Source organism: Hyla sarda, chromosome 1 (genome assembly GCF_029499605.1).
Source record: "Hyla sarda isolate aHylSar1 chromosome 1, aHylSar1.hap1, whole genome shotgun sequence".
In the NCBI taxonomy this organism is placed as follows: Eukaryota; Metazoa; Chordata; class Amphibia; order Anura; family Hylidae; genus Hyla; species Hyla sarda.
Genome location: NC_079189.1, coordinates 223,344,053 through 223,368,176, shown reverse-complemented (window position 1 = coordinate 223,368,176; position 24,124 = coordinate 223,344,053). Strand labels below are relative to the sequence as shown.

General features: G+C 42.4%; 1 protein-coding gene across 1 annotated transcript in view; it reads right to left on the bottom strand.

Annotated features, from left to right (window-relative positions):
• ANXA3 (annexin A3) overlaps positions 1-24,124 on the bottom strand; it is an 86,032-nt gene that overhangs the window by 12,904 nt on the left and 49,004 nt on the right. Inside the window, exons 8-12 of the mRNA XM_056568809.1 lie at positions 15,135-15,191; positions 12,673-12,766; positions 7,248-7,343; positions 2,734-2,792; positions 1,639-1,761 (exon numbers count right to left, since the gene is read on the bottom strand). Of these exons, the coding sequence (XP_056424784.1) occupies positions 1,639-1,761; positions 2,734-2,792; positions 7,248-7,343; positions 12,673-12,766; positions 15,135-15,191 (429 nt within the window). The remainder of the gene's footprint in view (positions 1-1,638; positions 1,762-2,733; positions 2,793-7,247; positions 7,344-12,672; positions 12,767-15,134; positions 15,192-24,124) is intronic.

The following is a 24,124-nucleotide window of genomic DNA, read 5'->3' as shown; positions in this document are numbered from 1 at the left end:
TCGCCAAAAATTTACCACTAACATGAAGTAGAATATGTCACGAAAAAACAATCTCAGAATCAGAATGAAAGGTAAAAGCATCCCCGAGTTATTAATGCTTAAAGTGACAGTGGTCAGAATTGCAAAAAATGCTCCCGTCCTTAGAGTTATAATGGGCTCCGTCCCCAAGGAGTTAAGTCACATGGTAAAATAAGCAACTGAAGTGTGGAGTATTTAAGTCTACTGTTCCCAGTATGTCCTGAAAGCTGCCAAACATTGTGCCCCAGACTATAATACTACCACAAACCATGCCCCTGAGAAGAATCCTGCCACACACTGTGCCCCTGGTATAAATACTGACACACACACTGTGCCCCTGGTATAAATACTGACACACACACTGTGCCCCTGGTATTATACCGACACACACACTGTGCCCCTGGTATTATACCGACACACACACTGTGCCCCTGGTATTATACCGACACACACACTGTGCCCCTGGTATTATACCGACACACACACTGTGCCCCTGGTATTATACCGACACACACACTGTGCCCCTGGTATTATACCGACACACACACTGTGCCCCTGGTATTACACCGACACACACTGTGCCCCTGGTATTATACCGACACACACTGTGCCCCTGGTATTATACCGACACACACTGTGCCCCTGGTATTATACCGACACACACTGTGCCCCTGGTATTATACCGACACACACTGTGCCCCTAGTATTATACCCACACACATTGTGCCCCTGGTATTATACCCACACACACTGTGCCCCTGGTATTATACCGACACACACTGTGCCCCTGGTATTATACTGACACGCACTGTGCCCCTGGTATCATACCGACACACACTGTATCTTTGAAAGCTTAGGATATTATACCAGAGGCAGAGTGGTCGGCACTGCTAACAGCCTTTCCAGCCACATCTCACTAGGACTAAACATGCACAGGGCCACTAAAAAAAATAAAAAAATAAATAAATATTCCACCGCAGTACCTTTTTTAAATCAACTGGTGCCAGGGGCACTGGTGCCAGAAAGCTAAACAGATTTGTAAATTACTTCTATTAAAAAATCTTAATACTTCCAGTACTTATTAGCTGCTGAATACTACAGAGGAAATTCTTTTCTTTTAGGAAGACAGTGGTCTATGCTGACATCTCTGTCCATTGTAAGAACTGTCTAGAGTAGGAGAAATTCCCCATAGCAAACATATGCTGCTCTGGACAGTTCCTAAAAGGGACAGAGATGTCAGCAGAGAGCACTGTCTTCCAAAAAGAAAAGCATTTCCTCTGTAGTATTCAGCAGCTAATAAGTACTGGAAGGATTAAGATTTTTTAATAGAAGCAATTTACAAATCTGTTTAATTTTCGGGCATTAGTTGAGTACCCCTTTAATATAGATCCAAACTGTGGTGCGCTAAGAAAAAGCAGTCTGCAGTAATAGTTTCACAATCCATGAAACAAGATTGGCACTCACCATATATTAATCTCGTGACTTTATTCAGAACATGGGGTTTCCATTGAGCAGATGGACAGGTATGGACACCATTGTGTACACAGGTGACAGCTGTTTCATGCTGAGTGACGTTCTACAGACCTCCCTGACTAATCAAAATTTGGTGGATATGCATACCTTAATAGCAGAGAATAAAGACTCCCCAGCAAGCTTTTTGTATTCTGCACGGATATCCGCAAGATCGATATCTGATCTGGAGACCATTATTCTTGTCAAAGTGAATTCATCTGTTCCAGCACCCTTTTAGTAAAAAATGAGTAAGTAAAAACATATAATTAATTAAGAAAAATAAATGTTGGCACCCTTATTTATAAAAGCCATTAAGTCTGGGGTGCTGTACATATTTATGGCAGATGTGAGTACAGTGCGTATGGAGTAGGCACAAGCAATGCTCACCACCAGTGACCCCCATCTAGGTTACATGATATGTAATGGGAAGTAAACATAAATGAGAAAACATTAGTAAATCTGCAGATTCTACCTCCATACCCCGATAAGAAGGTGCTGAGGAAACAAGTTCAAACATTTTCACGTCAGGCATGTTAATTCAAGCATGCTTGAGAAAATCTTTTATTCAATCAGTTATCTTTAAAAAGTAGTATCACGTAGAAAAACTTTTCCCCTATCAGCAAGGCAAGGAAAAGATGGCAGGGGGACCAACCACTGGGAGCCCCAGGGATCTTCCGTACGGAACCCCGGCTTTGCCCGGGAACAGAAAGTGTCTGCCCCTAAACAAAGAGGCGGCCAACACACCACCTCCATATAGCTCTATTGGAGAGCGAAGGATAGCCAAATGAGCCAAAGATAGCCTGGGACCTATACGGGAGATCGCGGGGGTCCCAACGGTCAGACACCCTGCGATCTAAAACGTATCCCCTATCCTACAGATAGGGGATAAATTTTTGTACACGATATATCGCCTTTAAGTCATTCAAGGGCAGATAGGAGGGGTTTAAAATGGACCTGTGTTGTCAATGGTAACCTTTTTCAAAAATCTAATTCCGCCCATTGAAATACTTTTTTTTAACACTTGGATCATCATATCAAATGAACTTGTTACCCCTGTACCTATTTAGTGGTGTTATTTATGGATTGATAGATCTGCCAACAATATTAATAAAAACCAGATATCTTACTCTACATACTCTCAATTCTCTAAATTAAATGAGTAGTTCACTATAGGGTTAGTAGAGATGCTTTATAAATATTCACCTTCAAAGCTTTGTGCAGTCTTTCAGCAAAAAAAGCAGGAGTGTTACTTGCACACTTCACTAGAATAAAAAATAATAATTTTTTATTATTATATATATATATATATATATATATATATATATATATATATATATATATATATGATAAAAGTCTGTTGGTCATGATAATAAATGTGCAAATAAAAGATTGAAACAAGATACACAATGTTACTCCTTAACACCATGTATTACCTCTAAATTCATTATTTATTCCTTTGATTACTTTAACCCCTTCAGGAACATGCCCATTTCAGCCTAAACCCTTTAAGGACTGAACCGATTTTAATTTTACCTCTTTCCCTTTTAAGAGGCACAACTGTTAATTTAACTTCCTCATGGCCGAATGAGGGATTTTTTGCAAGCCAATTGTACTTCACAAAAACATCTTTTTATTTTACCATAAAATGTACGGCAAATAATAAAAAAAAAATAATAATTATTGAGGGAATTGAAAATGCCCACAATTTTGAAACTTTTCATTTTAACAGTAAAACAAAAATGTAATCTTTATTCTGTGGGTCATTATGATTAAGGGAAAGGTCACATGTCGCTGAGTGAACTCACAGTCTACAAAGTCCTCGCGGAGCAGCCACAATGAGTACATGGGTTTCTGGGGAAGCCCGAGGCCTACCCTTGGCCTCTTCTTTGGATCGACAATTAATAATGCCTATTAAATATTTCAATTAAATAGATCAATGTAATTTATCAGCATTACACACACACACACACACTACGTGTGTGTGTGTGTGTGTGTGTGTGTGTGTGTGTATAATATATATATATATATATATATATATATATATATATTTACATACATACATACATACATACACACACGCACTGCTCCAAAAAATAAAGGGAACACTGAGATAACACATCCTAGATCTGAATGAACTAATCGTATGAAATACTTTCATCTCTACATAGTTGAATGTGCCGACAACAAAATCACACAAAATTTATCAATGGAAATCAAATTTATCAACCCATGGAGGTCTGGATATGACTCCATATCCAGACCTCCATGGGTTGATAAATTTGATTTCCATTGATAATTTTTGTGTGATTTTGTTGTCGGCACATTCAACTATGTAGAGATGAAAGTATTTCATAAAATTTTTGTACACGAAAATCAAAGTGGAAAACCACACTACAGGCTGATCCAACTTTGATGTAATGGCCTTAAAACAAGTAAAAATGAGGCTCAGTAGTGTGTGTGGCCTCCACGTGCCCGTATGTCCTCCCTACAATACCTGGGCATGCTCCTGATGAGGTGGTCTCCTGAGAGATGTCCTCCCAGACCTGGACAGTCTGTGGTGGATGGAGTGAGACATGATGTCACAGATGTGCTCAATCGGATTCAGGTCTTGGGAACGGGCGGGCCAGTCCATAGCATCAATGCCTTCCTCTTGCAGGAACAGCTGACACACTCCAGCCACATGAGGTCTAGCATTGTCTTGCATTAGGAGGAACCCAATGCCAACCGCACCAGCATAATGTCTTACAAGGTCTCACTGTATGGCTCCCCAAAGAAATGCCACCCCACACCATTACTGACCCACCGCTAAACTGGTTAAGCTGGAGGATGTTGCAGGCAGCATTATGTTCTCCACGGGGTCTCCAGACTGTCACATCTGTCATATGTGCTCAGTGTGAGCCTGCTTTCATCTGTGAAGAGCACAGGGCCCCTGTGGAGAATTTGCCAATCTTTGTGTTCTCTGGCAAATGCCAAACGTCCTGCACGGTGTTTGGCATTAAGCCAAAACCCCACCTTTGGATGTCGGGAACTCATACCACCCTCACGGAGTCTGTTTCTGACAGTTTGAGTGGACACATGCACATTTGTGGAGGTCATTTTGCAGGGCTCTGGCAGTGCTCCTCCTTGCACAAAGGCAGAGATAGCGGTCCTGCTGCTGGGTTGTTGCCCTCCTATGGCCTCCTCCATGTCTCCTGATGTACTAGCCTGTCTCCTGGTAGCGCCTCCATGCTCTGGACACTACGCTGAAAGACACAGCAAACACCTTCTTGCCATAGTTCGCATTGATGTGCCATCTTGGATGAGCTGCACTATCTGAGCCACGTGCGAGTTGTAGAATTAGTCTCATGCTACAACTACAGTGATGTTTTGGTCACTTTTGAATGCTGGCAGTGCTTTCAGCCAGGAAGCATAGGGACTGATAAGTGGTCGCAACCTGCGGAACCACTCCTTTATTGAGGGTGCTAATTGCCTATAATTTCCACCTGTTGTCTGTTCCATTTGCACAACAGCATGTGAAATTGATTGTCAATCAGTGTTGCTTCCTGAATGGAGAGTGTCATTTCACAGAAGTGTGAATAATTTGGAGTTACATTGTGTTTACGTGTTCCCTTTATTTTTTTGAGCAGTGTATATATCTCAATATATCATTTGTTATCACTTCGTGCATAATTGTCTAAACTATTCAACTATTAGGTTCCTGATACACGGTAAATTGTGCCAATGCAAATAATTCCAAACAGACAAAATTGCTGATTTTTAGTCACATCACAGGAAAAATGTCATAAAAAAATAAAATTGATAACATTTTTGATAATTTTTTTTATTCATACATACCTTTTTACCCTTGTCACGTGAATGCATCTCACTGACATTTGCTCCTTCTCTTCCCATATGCAATGCCTAGATGACCCCTGACAACCTCTATGAAATACCCATACAACACCTGACAACCTGACGCATGAAAAAAAAATTATGTGCCAAACAACAACACAGCCTGACCCCGACTAGAACCCATATAGCATCATTTATCCTACAGAGCAGTGATCCCTGACCTCTCCAGCTGTTGCAAAACTACAACTCACAGCATGTCTGACCAGGTTGGAGGATCACTGCTATAGAGGTTCAAGTCATAACGAAAAGGAAAAGGGGGTTTCACAGCGGCACTGCTGAATAGGCAAGAAAGGAAAAACACAGGCGATGCACAGGACTGGAATTGATTTAATAAGTATAAGCAAGGGACAACGTGTTTTGGCAAAAACCTGCCCCTTCCTCAGGTCCACCAAATAGGCTGATGCTGGTCCTGGAGTTAGTGCCTATGCATCCAAAGCGGCGTCTCTTCAGATGCAAAGGCATTAATGCCAGGACTCAGCATCAGCCTATTTGGTGGACCTGAGAAAAGTGCAGGTTTGTGCAGAAACAAGTTGTCCCTTTGTTATACTTATTAAATAGATTCCTGACCTGTGCATATCCCGTGGCCATCCTTTTTTGACTATTCAGGAGCTCCTCTATGAAATCCCGCTTTTTTTTGTTGAGTCATTGATCGGCCTTTTGGTAGGAGCCGGCTTGGGTCAGAGTTCAGCAGCCTAGCTAGCATTTAGGCCAACAGTAGAGTTATGACTATCCTAACTTTCAAAAGGTTAGTATCTCACATTGGTGTGGTGATTGGGCACACACCTGATTGAGAATCTACACAAGGGAGCGCCCCTGTCTCGTTTTTGTTTCCCTATTTGTCCTAACTTTTTTTTAATGTTATTTGTAAAGGGAGAATGCTTGTCCATGCCTGTCTGTCAGTCTCTCTTTTCATACATTGTATTCTCCGGCATTTTCCCATGAGAACAAGTCATCTGTAATGGACTAGTAATACCTGCACAACCATCTTGCTCAGTGATCAGCTGACGATGCTGCAGAATGAGCAGAGCACAGAGAAGCTGGTTCTATCTATAGCTGGGTTCACAGGGTTCATGGCAAGAGTGCATAGCAACAGTGAGAAGCCTGCTTGTAGAGGAGGACATGGCTGCAGATTCTGAGAAACATTTTAGCCAGATGCAAGTAGAATTTCCTGACAAAATATATGACAAAAGTTTCTAAGAGCAAACGTTAAATGAAAGTTGATGTACACTGAGTAGCCAATGCTGCCAAAAAACTGTCAGGTTGGATTTTTATGCCATGGCATGTAATGTGTATTAAGTCGTTGGCCAATCATTTGCCCCTTAGCAGAAGCCCATTTATTCCAGTTTACAGTTTTTCCTTATTGGTTAGTCTAGTAAAACATTTGCTGTGGGATTGATCAATTGAATGAACAAAGGGTTAAAAGCCTGCATTTTAGCTAACTAAAATTGTGTGTGCATGTTAACAGCTTTAGGATAGTTTTTCCAGGGGACAAAAAAAACAAAACGCTGAACAGTTTGTAGTTGAGCATGGACCGTAAGCACAACTGAGCATGTCATCTGTTACTCTTAATTGACGTATAACCTACTTCTAAGTAACAGCACAAACTGGATTTTCCACTGACGAACAGATAAAAGCATTGACAAAAAAAAAAAAAAGGGGATCTAACATGATAAAAAATATGATCTCCTGAAATCCACACTTCCATTATTTTCAATTGGCACCCTCACTGTAGTTCATGAAGTACACAAATAGTTAATTCGTTAGCAGTGGTATTATTACAGCACAACCTTGACACTTCTTCACATATTTCCATATAAGTGTATTACCTATTGCAATCAGAAGATCTTCCAGGTGACCAGAAATCTCACTCTTTATGCTCTCCTCAATAGTTTTTTTGCAGATATTCTTATATTCATCAAATGCTGTGGATATACAAGAAAAAAATAAAAAGAGGTCCAATTCAGTCTTTCAATCGAGCTGTCTCTTTACTTGATTATACAATATAATGTAAGCATCATTACCTACTGTTGTGGAGAACAAGGCTCGATACTATTGTACAGATCTGATTCCAATTCCATCCAATGCAAATATTTAGGGCACTTGCAACAGAAACCAACATGGATTTTCCACTCTTCGGGCAGAGCAGGACTGGACAGGCCAACGGGCATACCAGGCATTTGCCAAGTGGGTTGGGCTGTCTCCCTGCCTGTCTAAAATACTCTGGAACTGCAGCCACTTTAAGAGAGTCATGCCACTGCATGACCAACTGAAATCACCAATCAGATCGCTTCTTTCATTTCTAAAAGGCCTCAGAAAAATAAAAGAGGCAATCTGATTGGTTGCTATGGGCAACTGCACCACTCTTCCTTCACACAGGTTTTGATACATCTCCCCCAGAAAGGGAAAAAATATAATAATAATAATAATAATAAAAAAAAAAAAGGATATATTTTTTAAATCCGTGACATCTCAATTATTTACACGGCTGCAAAAAAAATAAAATAAATAAAATACAGTGACCCCCCCGACCTACGATAATTTCAACATGCGATTCTTTTGTATGTCGGGGCCATCGCATAAACGGCTATCCGGCAGCACAGCACTTCAGCTGCCGCCAGGATAGCCGTTTACGGTGCCCTGTGTGCTCCGGTGATCGTCTCCAATGCGTCCTCTTCACGATCCCCCTCCATCGCCAGCACTCTCCGTCGGCATCACGTCGCGTGCACGCTGTCCCGTCATCCAATAGGAGCGTCGTGAGTGCGTAGTGACAACGGCGACGGAGAGCAGAGAGCGAGGATCCCAGGGTAGACGTCCGGAGCGTCGGGGACACCACGGGAACGCGGTGGCAGCGATGGAGGGAGACATCCAGGGCAGCAGTGACGGGTCCGGAACAGCGGGGACAGGCGAGTACAGCTTCCTATACCTTACATTGCACGGATCCCTCAACATACCACGGTTTCAACAAATTATGGTTCATATGGAACGGATTACCATCGTATGTTGAGGGACCACAGTATTTATTTATTTTTTTATTTTTTACATACTGGCTCTGATTTACTATTGTAAACCCAACATGTGGGGCATGTCTGTCAGGAAAAGGGGGCATGGTCACAGAAATGGGGAGTGTCCACAACATTCACAAAAAAAAAAAAAAAAAAAAAAACATATTTACTAAGGTTTCCACAGAATATTTGGTGGATTTGAGCTGAGGAAAACCCTACAAATGAGAGCATGTGTACAAAAAGCAAAATGTAGGGAAAAGTGCAAAATGTAGGGAAACCAATACTGTGGGGAAAAAATTGTAGGGCATTAAAACCCGCAAAGAAACCTACACAGCACATTAACCCCTTCCCGCAGAATGTCATATATAAACGCCGGGTTGTGCAGTGCGTTCGCGCATCTCGGCGTTTATAAATGACATTCAGTTAACCCGGCGATGCGCAGCATCGCACGGGTTAACTGGCAGAAGTCCCGCTGTTTCCAGCAGGGGACAACTTCTGCTTCACCCCCCAGGACCATCCATTGATGGTCCTGGTCAGCGATCACTGTGATTGGTCCCTGTGGACCAATCACAGTGATCTGGGGTGAAAGTTCAGATCCCCCGCACTGCCCGCCCCTGGAAGTCGAGCAGAACGGGGGACGATGGCTGCGGGGGCTCGCGGGGACCTGTGGCATAGGAGGGGGAACACGCGGGGACCGGCGGCCTTACCTGGAGCAGCGGCGGGACCGAGGAGCAGTGGCAGGACCGGCCACGTGGACGAGCAGCGACGGGTAAGTATGTGGTCCTCAGAGGCAGCAGTGAAGATCTTCACTGCTGCTTCTGGGAGTCTGAAAACTACAACTCCCAGCATGCCTAGACAGCCTTTGGCTGTCTGGGCATGCTGGGAGTTGTAGTTTTGCAACATCTGGAGGGCCCCAGTTTGGAGACCATTGTATAATGGTCTCCAATCTGTGCTCTTCCAGATGTTGCAAAACTACAACTCTCAGCATGCACTGACTGTCCAGGCATGCTGGGAGTTTTAGTTCAGCAACATCTGGCCCTTCAGATGTTGCCGAACTACAACTCCCAGCATGCCCTTCAGCTGTCTGGGCATGCTGGGAGTTGTAGTTTTGCAACAACTGGAGACACACTGGTTGGGAAACATTGTCTGTTTCTAACTCAGTGTTTCCTAACCTGTGTGCCTCCAGCTGTTGCAAAACTATAACTCCCAGCATGCACTAACAGACCATGCATGCTGGGAGTTGTGGTTTTGCAACAGCTGGTGCACCCCCCCCCCCCCCTGTGAATGTACAGGGTACATTCACATGGGCGAGGCTTTTACAGTGGGTTTCTCGCATCTTGAGATGCAGCAAATTTTGCGTTGGGAAACTCGCTGTAATCCCCCGCCCATGTGACTGTACCCTAAATACACTACACTACACCAACACAAAATAAAATAAAATAAAAAGTTAAAAAAACACTACATATACCCCTACACAGCCGTTGACTGTCCACGCATGCTGGGAGTTTTGCAACAGCTGGAGGCACCCTGTTTGGGAATCACTGGTGTAGAATACCCCTATGTCCACCCCTATGCAAATCCCTAATTTAGGCCTCAAATGCACATGGCGCTCTCACTTTGGAGCCCTGTCGTATTTCAAGGCAACAGTTTAGGGTCACATATGGGGTATCGCCGTACTCGGGAGAAATTGCGTTACAAGGTTTGGGGGGCTTTTTCTTCTTTAACCCTTCATGAAAAGGAAATGTTGGGGTCTACACCAGAATGTTAGTGTAAAAAAATTAAATTTTTTACACTAACATGCTGGTGTTGCCCTATACTTTACATTTTCACAAGAGATAAAAAGGGAAAAAAGCCCCCCAAAATTTGTAACGCAATTTCTCCCGACTACGGAGATACCCCATATGTGAGCGCAAAGTGCTCTGGGGGCGCACAACAAGGCCCAGAAGAGAGAGCGCACCATGTACATTTGAGGTGATTTGCACAGGGGTGGCTGATTGTTACAGCGGTTTTGACAAACGCAAAAAAAACAAAACCCCACATGTGACCCCATTTCGGAAACGACACCCCTCACGGAATGTAATGAGGGGTGCAGTGAGAATTTACCCCCCACAGGTGTCTGACGGATCTTTGGAACAGTGGTCCGTGAAAATGAAAACTTGTACAGCACACTGTTCCAAAGATCTGTCAGACACCAGTGGGGGGGGCAAATGCTCACTGTACCCCTTGTTACGTTCCTCAAGGGGTCTACTTTCCAAAATGGTATGCCATGTGTTTTTTTTTTTGCTGTTCTGGCACCTTAGGGGCTTCCTAAATGCGACATGCTCCCCGAGCAAAATTTGCTCTCAAAAAGCCAAATATGACTCCTTCTCTTCTGAGCATTGTAGTTCGCCCATAGTGCACTTCAGGTCAACTTATGGGGTACCTCCATACTCAGAAGAGAAGGGGTTACAAATATTGGGGGGTATTTTCTGCTATTAACCCTTGCAAAAATGTGAAATTTGGGGGGAAACATTTTAGTGGAAACTTTTTTTTTTTTTTTTTTTTACATATGCAAAAGTCGTGAAACACCTGTGGGGTATTAAGGCTCACTTTATTCCTTGTTATGTTCCTCAAGGGGTCTAGTTTCCAAAATGGTATGCCATGTGAGGTTTTTTTGCTGTTCTGGCACCATAGGGGCTTCCTAAATGCAACATGCCCCCCAAAAACCATTTCAGAAAAACGTACTCTCCAAAAACCCCTTATCACTCTTTCCCTTCTGAGCCCTCTACTGCGCCCATCGAACACTTTACATAGACATATGAGGTATGTGCTTACTCAAGAGAAATTGGGCTACAAATATCAGTATACAGTTTCTCCTTTTACCCCTTGTAAAAATTAAAAATTGGGTCTACAAGAACATGCGAGTGTAAAAAATGAAGATTGTGAATTTTCTCCTTCACTTTGCTGCTATTCCTGTGAAACACCTAAAGGGTTAAAATGATGACTGAATGTCATTTTGAATACTTTGGGGGGTGCAGTTTTTATAATGGGGTCTTTTGTGGGGTATTTCTAATATGAAGACCCTTCAAATCCACTTCAAACCTGAACTGGTCCCTGAAAAATAGTGAGTTTGAAAATTTTGTGGAAAATTGCTGCTGAACTTTGAAGCCCTCTGGTATCTTCCAAAAGTAAAAACTCGTCACTTTTATGATGCAAACATAAAGTAGACATATTGTATATGTGAATAAAACATTTTTTTTATTTGTAATATGCATTTTCCTTACAAGCAGAGAGCTTCAAAGTTAGAAAAATGCTAAATTTTCAAATTTTTCATCAAATTTTAGGATTTTTCACAAGGAAAGGATGCAAGTTACCACAAAAATTTTCCACCATGTTAAAGTAGAATATGTCACGAAAAACAATCTCGGAATCAGAATGATAACTAAAAGCATTCCAGAGTTATTAATGTTTAAAGTGACAGTGGTCAGATGTGCAAAAAACGCTCTGGTCCTTAAGGCCAAAATGGGCTTGGTCCTGAAGGTGTTAATGTGAAAAATACACAATCTTTGTGCAATTTAGTGGATGCATTAATTGACAATGAAATACGCCTGAAATATACTATATAAACATTAAGCTACAGTCAAATAATGTACATAACGGAAAAATACACTATTTATCCAACTATGATTAACATTTGGCTCCTCCCATTTGTGGCCCGCCTCCACATAGCTGGATTGCTTCTTTCGTTTTTAAAATGGCCTCTAAATAGTAAAATAAGCGATCTGATTGGTTGTTCTGGTCAACTGCACCACTCATCCTCTACACAGGTTTTAATAAATCTCGCCTATTGTGTTTGAAATAATTACTAAACATCTACAACTCCAGAGGACATACAAGTCTGCATTTAATACATAAGATTTTTTTTTTCATATGTGACCTTTTTATTGAAGTGTATAAAAAGCTTTGAATATAAATATATTTTCCATTTTTACTATAGTTATCTTTCATGATATTTTTTTAAGTCCTAATAGACAATTTACTGGATAAGCTGTACCTGCATTTGCATTAGAGGCACTGTTGCAAACCCCATCCATTTTAATAATAGGATTGTATGCTGTGCCCAACCCAATGAACCCCATTATACAACCCAATGAACCCCATTATAAGCTACAAGTTATAGAAAAAAAAAAACAGGATGTAAATGTTAACTATGAACATGCAGACTGTGTTAAAGTATAACATTAGGCAAAATAAAAGGGAAATGTCATACTTAGCCTAAGCTGTGAAAAGCTTCTCAAACACAGTATTTCAATAAATTTATCTTCATCTGTACCCCATTTTTTCTCGCCAGCATTGTACAGAATCTACAATGGTACAAAAATAAATAAATAGTATCATTTTACTTTTGTTACTACGTAATCAAGGTGTCTTCACTAACTACACATAGTGGCGCCCAGGCCTGAGTATTAAATCATATATGTGTATTATAATTGTACTGTATTATCCAGGACATGGGTGAGGGGTCATTCAGACGGTGTGTCCCTGTTTGTGTATTGCAGTTTATTAGGGGGCCTGGCTGGTTGTTTGAAGTCAGGAGTTTCTTTGAAGCGGCAGGATGGGAGATAACAGATGCCCCTTGGTGGGATCAGAGGGGAGGGGGGAGTGGAGCTTCCCTCCAAAAAACAAGCAGATATGATATTTAAACAATGCTAGACTCAAAGTTGGTTGTTAAGATCTGTGCCCCAAGCTGACAAGACCATCCTAAGAACAGCTGGAGACCCACTCTCATGGACTGCTATAATATCATGCTGTAAGAACTTCATTTTTGCTTTCTGAACTTGCTAAACTCATATTTTTGTAACTGTAGGTCATTTGTTCCTGTATTTTTATATAGTCAGCACTGCGATACCTTTTATAAGATTAAATGTTTAATTAATCAGCTCTGGTCTTTGATCTCTAAATATATGAGCTCACCTTTCTGAAGGCAGCTCGGGTGAAACACGTTTATCTTAAGGTTAATTTAGTGACTTGCTGGGACTAGTAGTGGATACCCAGAGGTCTGACGGCTTTAACCCTTGCACCATCACACTCTCTCTAGCGTCTTGGCTGGACCGATAGGGTGTGATCGTGACAGGCGGCTACAGGATGCAGGAATTTTATCCTTTACAGAAAAACACCAGATAAACCTTATATACTGCTATATGTAAGGGGACAAGGCATTACACAAGGAGTCAAAGAATCATTTGTGTTCTGAATTGACTCTTTGACCCTGTACATAACACTGCATTCATTCTGCCTGGAGCATTCTATAAAATTTATGGCTATGTAAGGAAACCGGGAATTGGAGTTTTGTAATTAAAAAAAATAAAAAAAACTTTTTAGATTATTGTCAACTAGACATCTCAGAAACAAAATTGGGCTCTGAATCACAAGGGTGAATTTTAAGCCAATCATATACTAGCTCTGGTCCTGGGTAAAGTAAAGCAATCTAGTAATCATGACTACTTCGACCAAAGGATGGGATGACCAAATAAAATACCTGCTCTGTGTGTGTGCTGACTAGCGTTAAAAACCAATACCCTAAGAGCAAGAAAACCCCCTTACAGGCTGCTTATCATGTAATATATAACATTGATAATGATCAAATATAAAAACATTAGGGATCGATCGATTATCGGTATGGCCGATATTATCGGCCGATAATCACGATTTTGGGCATTATCGATAAGCCGATAATCTCCCCCCCCCCCCCGCTTTAAATCAATGATCTGCAGCGGTGTCGCGGGGGGATAAATAGCCGATAACATATCGGTATCAGTTATTGGCTATCGGCCCTAACCTCCACCGATTATCGGTATCGGCCCTAAAAAAACGATATCGGTCGATCCCTAAAAAACATACCCCCAAATGATTTTTCTTCAACAATGTTAAAAGAAAAATAAATCAGATGTTACCCTATATAAATGCTTGGCAAAGCGTTATATAAGGTAAAATCTTTATCCTCATCATCCCCTGGGGATGTTCCTGCCCCCAAGGATGGCAAGGATATAAACCTATAAACTAGTCCCCACCGGCCACGCAAGTAGTCCCCTGGGAGGGGAGCTCCTCTCACCTAGTCCTGTTACTTCAGCCAGTAGAAATACCCCCTTGGGTTTGATTGAGGCCCCTCGTCTGTTCAGTGAGCAGAGCAATGACGCAGCCCGTCAATCAAGTCGAGGGGGTGTCGCTGCCGGCTGAAGTAACGGGACTATGTGAAAGACACTCCCCACCCAGGGGACTACTTGCGGGCCGGCGGCGACTAGTTTATAAAGTTCATATCCTCACCATCCCTGGGGGCAGGAACATCCCCCGGGGATGGTGAGGATAAAGAGGATAAAGATTGTGCCAAGCGTTATATAGGGTAAAATCTGATGATTGGTTCCCTTTAACTGTGTTGTCCCTGTGTTATCCACAGAAAGTTTTTTTTTTAAATAGATTTCTTAATTCCTATGGTGCTAACACTTTATGATCCCCTACTCTAAACAAAGAATTCAGTGTCAAACATCTGCCATTCTTTGCACTAACAGATTACTTTTTTTTTCTCTTTAAACGATAGAGTGAAAAATGGCTGATCAATTGGACTGTTTTAAAAACAAGTCATTAGCATGCTAAGCCAGGTCAGTAAGCTGTATATATCATCATCACGTGTCAGGAGCTCAGAGCTGCAGGGGAGGCATGCCTAACTTAATTTACCTCTGCATCCTTTTTAGCAAGATGTTCATCCACTTTTGAACTTTCATCACGTCTAGCCTTGAGATTAAAAAAAAAAAAAAAAAAAAAAAAAAAGAGAAAGAGAAAGAGAATCAATTTTATAGATTAAGTATATGGAGATTGATTTTGTTTTTGTAAGCAAAGCTAAAGACCTCAATTCATCTACCATGTCAAATTTAGAACAACATCTGCTCAGGACTTCTCAGTCTATCACAACAAGTCTTTATCACAACACATCTAGATATTTAGAATGTGTTCCATGCCACAATCCTAAATCCATATCCAAATGTATAAAATAAAAATAAAAATTTGAAAAAAAGTGAAAGCAGCAAATCTTGCCAACATCTAGATTGCAAACATGGTGTAACTTACAGGGGTATTGCCAAAATAAATACTTTTCCACTATCCAAAAAAGTTTTACTCTGGGAACCTTTTTAAATGAAACCATAAAACATCACTTTTATTATACTTCGTATAAGTGGTGGCGGTCCATTTTTATTAATGTGTGTTCTATGTGAAATACATGCATGAGCCATTTTAAAAGAAGTATAATAAAAGTGAAATTTTATTGTTTTGTTTAAAAAGGTTCCCAGAATAAAACCTTTTGGCCATTTCAGTTGGGAGACCTGCACAATTATTTGATCCTTCAGTTACTAGTACTTTTTTCCACTATCCACATGTCAGTGTAACATGTCAAGTGTATTTAAAGGATAGTGTTTGAAAGGAATGCAATAGCCTACCTTCAAAAAGTGTTGGTTGCTGTAAATATAGTGAAGGAGTTTAAGCATGCATGGGATAGACATAAAAGCTATTCTTTATATAAGATAGGGCAAGGGACTATTAACCTGTTGGGGACCAAGGGCGTACAGGTAGTTCGGGTCCCCACCGCGTGCCAGGCGGCGACCGGGATGCCAGCTAAAATCAATCAGCAGGCATCCTGTGAAACCCCCTGAAGATCAGTGGTAAGTGATCTTCACTGCTGCCTTCCAGGAGTTGCCAAACTACAACTCACAGCGTTTTGCAACCAGTGGGTCTCCAGCTGTTGCATAACTACAACCCCCAGCATGCACGGACAGCCAAAGGGCATGCTGGGAGTGTTGTAGTTATGCAACAGCTGGAGGCATACTACTAAGTCCCAGCATACTCTTCAGCGGTCACTGCATGCTGAGAGTTGTAGTTATTGCAACAGCTGAAGGCACATTGGTTGCAAAACAGAGTCTTACACCTAACTCAGTGTTTCACAACCAGTGTGCCTCCAGCTGTTGCATAACTTCAACCCCAAGCATGCACGGACAGCCAAAGGGCATGCTTATTATTGTAGTTTTTCATCGGCTGGAGGTTTGCTCCCCCCCCCCCCCCCCCCATGTGAATGTACGAACTCCCAGCGGGAACTCACTGTAAACCCCCGTCCGGGTGAATGTACCCTAAAAACACTACACTACACAAGATAAAAAAAGTGAAACACTACATATACACCTAGCCCTACACAAAAATGTCTTGTACGACTGTTTCCAAAACGGAGCCTCCAGCTGTTACAAAACAACTCCCAGTATTGCCGGACATCCATTAACTGTCCAGGCATGCTGGGAGTTTTGCAACAGCTGGAGGCACCCTGTTTGGGAAGCACTGCCGTAGGGTAATTTTGGTATCGGAGGCAAGTCTAATTCTTGCATACGGGTCCGTCCCTATGCAAATACCTTATTTAGGCCTCAAATGCGCATGGCACTCTCTCACTTCAGAACCCTGTCGTATTTCAAGGCAACAGTTTAGGGCCACGTATGGGGTATATCTGTACTCGGGAGAAATTGTCTAACAAATTTTGGGGGCTTTTTCTCCTTTTACCCCTTATGAAAAAGTAAAGTTGTGGTCTACTCCAGCCATGTTATTGTAAAAAAAAAAAAAAAAAAAAAAAAAAAAATTTTTTACTCTAACATGCTGGTGTTGCACCATACTTTTCATTTTCACAAGAGGTAAAAGGAAAAAAGAACCCCAAAATTTGTAACGCAATTTCTTCTGAGTACGGAAATATGTGGACGTAAAATGCTCTGCGGGCGCACAAGGCGGCTCAGGAGTGAGAACGCCATGTACATGTGAGGTGATCTGCACAGGGGTGGCTGATCGTTACAGCAGTTCTGACAAAAAAAAAAAAAAAAATGTGACCCCCTTTTGGAAACTACACCCCTCACGGAAAATAAGGGGTATAGTGAGCCTGAACACTCCAAAGGTGTTTGAAGAATTTTTGTTAAAGTTGGAAAATGAATTTTTTTTTTTTTTCACTAAAATGCTGGTGCCAGAACAGTGGACCCCCCCCCCCCACGTGACCCCATTTTGGAAACGACACCCCTCATGAAATGCAATAAGGGGTGCACTGAGCGTTTACACCCCACAGATGTCTGACAGATTTTTTGAGCAATAATCCGTAAAAATGAAAAATTTTTATTTTTTGTTAGCACAGCCCACTGTTCCAAAGATCTGTCAAAAGCCAGTGGAGTGTAAATGCTCACTGCATCCCTTATTACATTCCGTGAGGGGTCTAGTTTCCAAAATGGGGTCACATGTGTGGGTAGGAGGGGGGTCCACTGTTCTGGCACCATGGAGGCTTTGTAAACGCACATGGCCCCAACTTCCATTCCAAACAAATTCTCTCTCCAAAAGCCCAATGGCACTCCTCCTCTTCTGAGCATTGTAGTTCACCCGCAGAGCACGTAACATCCACATATGAGGTATTTCCATACTCAAGAAACAGGGTAAAATTTTGGGAGGCTTTTTCTCCTATTACCCCTTGTGAAAATGAAAAATGTGGGGTAACACCAGCATTTTAGTGAAAAAAATATAAATAGAATTTTCCAATTTCACGTCCAACTTTAGCAGAAATTTGTCAAACACCTGTGGGGTGTAAAAGCTCACTGTACCCCTTGTTACATGCCGTGAGGGGTGTTCCCCACATAGTGTGTTATGTGGGATATTTTTTTTTGCTGTTCAGGCACCATTGGGACTTCCTACATGTGACATGCCCCCCAAAAACCACTTCAGCAAAATTTGCTTTCCAAAGGTCAAATGTGGCTCCTTCTCTTCTGAGCATTGTAGTGTGCCCGGAGTGCACCTGACGTCCACACATGGGGTATTTCCATACTCTGAAGAAATGGGGTTACAAATTTTAGGGGGTATTTTCTCCTATTAAAGGGATACTCCAGTGAAAACCTTTTTTCTTTTAAATCAACTGGTGGCAGAAAGTTAAACATATTTGTAAATTACTTCTATTAAAAATTCTTAATCCTTCCAGTACTTATTAGCTGCTGAATGCTACAGAGGAAATTCCTTTCTTTTTGGAACACTGATGACATCACGAGCACAGTGCTCTCTGCTGACATCTCTGTCCATTTTAGCAACCATGCATAGCAGATGCATAGCAGATGTAGGCTAAGGGCAGCATGGTGGCTCAGTGGTTAGCACAAGCAGTGCTGGGGACTTGGGTTCAAATCCCACTAAGAACAACAATAAATAAAGCGTTATTATTATTATAACGTCAGCAGAGAGAACTGTGCTTGTGATGTCATCAGAGAGCATTCCAAAAAGAAAATAATTTCCTCTGTAGTATTCAGCAGCTAATAAGTACAGGAAGGATTAAGATTTTTTAATAGAAGTAAATTTACAAATATGTTTAACTTTCTGCCACCAGTTGATTTAAAAGAAAAAAGGTTTTCACCGGAGTACCCCTTTAACTCTTGTAAAAATTTTAAATTTGGGGGGGAAGGGGAAGGGGAAGGGGGAATGCATTTTAGTAAAAAAAAAATAATTTTCATTTACACATCAATTTTATCAAAAAGTCATCAAGCACCTATGAGGTGTTAAGGTTCACTGTACGCCCCCCCCCCCCCCCCTTGTTACGTGCCATGAGGGGTGTAGTTTCCAAAATAGTATGCCATGTGGGTGTTTTTTTTTGCTGTTATGGCACCATATTGGCTTCCTAAATGAGACATGCCCCCCCCAAAACCATTTCAGCAAAATTCACTTTCCAATATGCCATTTTCACTCCTTCCATTCTGAGCCCTCTAGTGCACCAACAGAGCACTGTACGTGCACATATGAGGTATTTCCTTACTCGAGAGAAATTGGGTTACACATTTTGGGGGCTTTGTCTCCTTTTACACCTTGTAAAAATTCAAAAACCGGGTCTACAAGAACAAATGGAGATTTTGAATTTTCTCCTTCATTTTGCTGCTATTCCTGTGAAACACCTAAAGGGTTAACAACATTTCTGAATGTCATTTGGAATACTTTGAGGGGTGCAGTTTTTATAATTGGGTCATTTATGGGGTATTTCTAATATGAAGGCTCCTCAAATCCACTTCAAAACTGAACTGGTCCCTGAAAAATTCCAATGTTGAAAATTTTGTGAAAAATTGGAAAATTGCTGCTGAACTTTGAAGCCCACTGAGGTCTTAAAAAAGTAAAAAACATGTCAACTTCAATTTTCACATTTTTCACCAAGAAATTATGCAAGTATCGACGAAAATTGACCATTATGTTAAAGTAGAATACATCACGAAACAAAATCTCTGAATCAATTTCTTAAATAAAAGAATCCCAGAGTTATTAATGCTTGAAGTGACAGTGGTCAGATGTGAAAAAAAATGCACTGGTCCTTAAAGGGGTGCTCCGCCCCTAGACATCTTATCCCCTATCCAAAGATAGGGGATAAGATGTCAGATCGCCGGGGTCCTGCTGCTGGAGACCCCGGGGATCGCTGCTGCAGCACCCCGCTATCAATACTGCGCAGAGCGAGATCGCTCTGTACGTAATGACGGGCAATACAGGGGCCGGAGCATCGTTACGTCACGGCTCCGCCCCTCGTGACGTCACGGCCCGCCCCCGTCAATACAAGTCTATGGGAATGGGGCGTGGCGGTCGTCACGCCCCCTGCCATAGACTTGCATTAAGGGGACGGGCCGTAATGTCATGAGGGGGCGGAGCCATGATGTCACGCTGCTCCGGCCCCTGTATCACCCGTCATTACACACAGAGCGAACTCGCTCTGTGCAGTAATGATGGCGGGGTGCCGCAGCGGCGATCCCCAGGGTCCCCAGCAGCGGGACCGTGGCGATCTAACATCTTATCCCCTAACCTTTGGATAGGGGATAAGATGCCAGGGGTGGAGTACCCCTTTAAGGTGAAAATGGGCTTGGTCCCCAAGGTGTTAATAGTATTCAGACTATTAGGCAGACTAGATGGGCCATAATATTCTATTTTTCTATGGAAAGCGACATCTCCAGTATAAAGCTCTCTTATATTGGATAATTAAATTAGGTCATGAAGACCAAGAATGTTCCCTGGGCCGCAAAAGCCCAGCATGGCCCTACCTCTTAATTGTATAAGAATACCCCTTTACCCGCTTGTGAATCCCTTCACTACTTTGACTGACAGCCTTTGGCTGTCATTTCTGCTGCACTCCTACCTCCAGTGCACATGCTTTACAAAAGATGCCCACCACATGTCGTCAATCAAAGTAGTGTATGTGTTCACAGGGACATTCATACTGTGGAGGCCCAGAGAAATTCCTTGGGGATTTATGACCTAAATTTACATATCATATAAAATTAACCCCTTAAGGACGGAGCCCATTTTCACCTCTAGGACGAAGCCCTTTTTTGCAAATTTGACCACTGTCACTTTAAACATTAATAACTCTGGAATGCTTTTAGTTATCATTCTGATTCTGAGAATGTTTTTTCGTGACATATTCTACTTTAACATAGTGGTAAATTTTTGTGGTAACTTGCATCCTTTCTTGGTGAAAAATCACAAAATTTGATGAAAAAATAAAAAATTTTGCATTTTTCTAACTTTGAAGCTCTCTGCTTGTAAGGAAAATGGATATTCCAAATAATTTTATTTTTGGATTCACATATACAATATGTCTACTTTATGATTGCATCATAAAATTGACGAGTTTTTACTTTTGGAAGACACCAGAGGGCTTCAAAGTTCAGCAGCAATTTTCAAACTCAGTATTTTTCAGGGACCAGTTCAGGTTTGAAGTGGATTTGAAGGGTCTTCATATTAGAAATACCCCATAAAAGACCCCATTATAAAAACTGCACCCCACAAAGTATTCAAAATGACAGTCAGTCATTTAGGTGTTTCACAGGAATAGCAGCAAAGTGAAGGAGAAAATTCACAATCTTCATTTTTTAAACTCGCATGTTCTTGTAGACCCAATTTTTGAATTTTTACAAGGGGTAAAAGGAGAAAATGTATACTTATATTTGTAGCCCAGTTTCTCTCGAGTAAGCACATACCTCATATGTCTATGTAAAGTGTTCGGCGGGCGCAGTAGAGGGCTCAGAAGCGAAGGAGCGACAAGGGGATTTTAGAGAGTACGTTTTTCTGAAATGGTTTTTGGGGGCATGTCGCATTTAGGAAGCCCCTATGGTGCCAGAACAGCAAAAAAAAAAAAAACACATGGCATACCATTTTGGAAACTAGACCCCTTGAGGAACATAAAAAGGAATAAAGTGAGCCTTAATACCCCACAGGTGTTTCACGACTTTTGCATATGTAAAAAAAAAAAAAAATTTTCACTAAAATGTTGGTTTTCCCCCAAATTTCACATTTTTTTTAATGGTTAATAGCAGAAAAGACCCCCCAAAATTTGTAACACCATCTCTTCTGAGTATGGGGGTACCCCATAAGTGGACCTGAAGTGCACTGCGGGCGAACTACAATGCTCAGAAGGGAAGGCGTCATATTTGGCTTTTTGAGAGCACATTTTGCTTGGGGGGCATGTCACATTTAGAAAGCCCCTATGGTGCCAGAACAGCAAAATAACCCCCACATGGCATACCATTTTGGAAACTAGACCCCTCACAGAATGTAATGAGGGGTACAGTGAGCATTTACCCCCCACTGGTGTCTGACAGATCTTTGGAACAGTGGGCTGTGCAAAATTTTTCATTTTCACGGACCACTGTTCCAAAGATCCGTCAGACATCTGTGGGGTGTAAATTCTCGCTGCACCCCTTATTACATTCCGTGAGGGGTGTAGTTTTCAAAATGGGGTCACATGTGGGTGTGTTTTTTTTTTGCGTTTGTTAGAACCGCTGTAACAATCAGCCACCTCTGTGCAAATCACCTCAAATGTACATGGCGCACTCTCCCTTCTGGGCCTTGTTGTGCGCCCCCAGAGCACTTTGCGCCCACATATGGGGTATCTCCGTACTCGGGAGAAATTGAGTTACAAATTTTGGGGGGCGTTTTTCCCTTTTACCTCTTGTGAAAATGAAAAGTATAGGGCAATACCAGCATGTTAGTGTAAATTTTTTTATTTTTTTTACACTAACATGTTGGTGTAGACCCCAACTGATCCTTTTCATAAGGGGTAAAAGGAGAAAAAGCCCCCCAAAATTTGTTAGGCAATTTCTCCCGAGTACGGAGATACCCCATATGTGACCCTATTCTGTTGCCTTGAAATACGACAGGGCTCCAAAGTGAGAGCGCCATGCGCATTTGAGACCTGAATTAGGGACTTGCATAGGGGTGGACATAGGGGTATTCTATGCCAGTGATTCCCAAACAGGGTGCCTCCAGCTGTTGCTAAACTCCCAGCATGCTTGGACAGTCAATTGCTGTCCAGAAATGCTGGGAGTTTTTGTTTTGCAACAGCTGGAGGCTCCATCTTAGAAACACTGCCATACAATACGTTTTTCCTTTTTATGGGGGGTGGTGGTGGTGGGGGGGCAGTGTACGGGTGTATATGTAGTGTTTTGCTCTTTATTTTATGTTGGTGTAGTGTAGTGTTTTTAGGTTACATTCACACTGGTGGCAGATTACACTGAGTCTCCCGCTAGGAGTTTGAGCTGCGGCGGAAAATTTGCCGCAGCTCAAATTTGTAGCGGGGAACTCACTGTAATCTGCCGCCAGTGTGAATGTAGCCTGTACATTCACACGGGAGGGGGGTCAAAACTACAACTCCCAGCATGCACTGACAGACCATGCATGCTGGGAGTTGTAGTTTTGCAACAGCTGGAGGCACACTGGCTGGAAAACCTTGAGTTAGGTTCTATGACCTAACTCAGTATTTTCCAACCAGTGTGCCTCCAGCTGTTGCAAAACTGCAACTCCCAGCATGTACTGATTGCGGAAGGGCATGCTGGGAGATGTAGTTATGCAATGGCTGGAGGCACGCAAGTACAACTCCCAGCATGCCAAGACAGCCTTATGCTGTTCCTGAATGCTGGGAGTTGTAGTTTTGCAAGATTTAGAGGGGTTAAAGTTGTAAATCACTGTCCAGTGGTCTCAAAACTGTGGCCCTCCAGATGTTGCTAAACTACAACTCGCAGCATGCCCAGACAGCAAACTGCTGTCTGAGCATGCTGAGAGTTGTAGTTTTGCAACATCTGGAGGGCTACAGTTTGAGACCACTTAGTGATCTACAACCTGAACCCCTCTAAATATTGCAAAACTACAAGTCCCAGCATGCCCACACAGCAAACAGCTGTCTGGGCATGCTGGGAGTTGTAGTCTTGCAACATCTGGAGGGCCACGGTTTAGAGACCACTGTAAACTGTGGCCCTCCGGATGTTGCTAGGCAACAACTCACCTAGCAGGACCCGGAAGCCGCCGCCGCCGCACGTGGGGGATCCCCGCATGGAGGATCGCGCTCCGGGATCCAGGTAGGGACCTTCAGCGCCGACCTTCCCTGGACGACCTTCCCTGGACGGTTCCCCCGTTTTGCCCGGACACCGATAGGTGGGCAAAGCGGGGGAACCGAACTTTAACCCCCCCTCCCCCGGTCTGCTGTTGGTCGGTCGCTCGGCCGACCAATAGCAGGGATAGGAGGGGTGGCACCCCTGCCACCAAACTCCTATACCTTTAGGGGGATCGAGGGTGTCTCGGACACCTACGATCCCTCTTATTTTCCGGGTCACCAGTGACCCGTATGACCCGGAATCGCAGGTCTGAATTGACCTGCG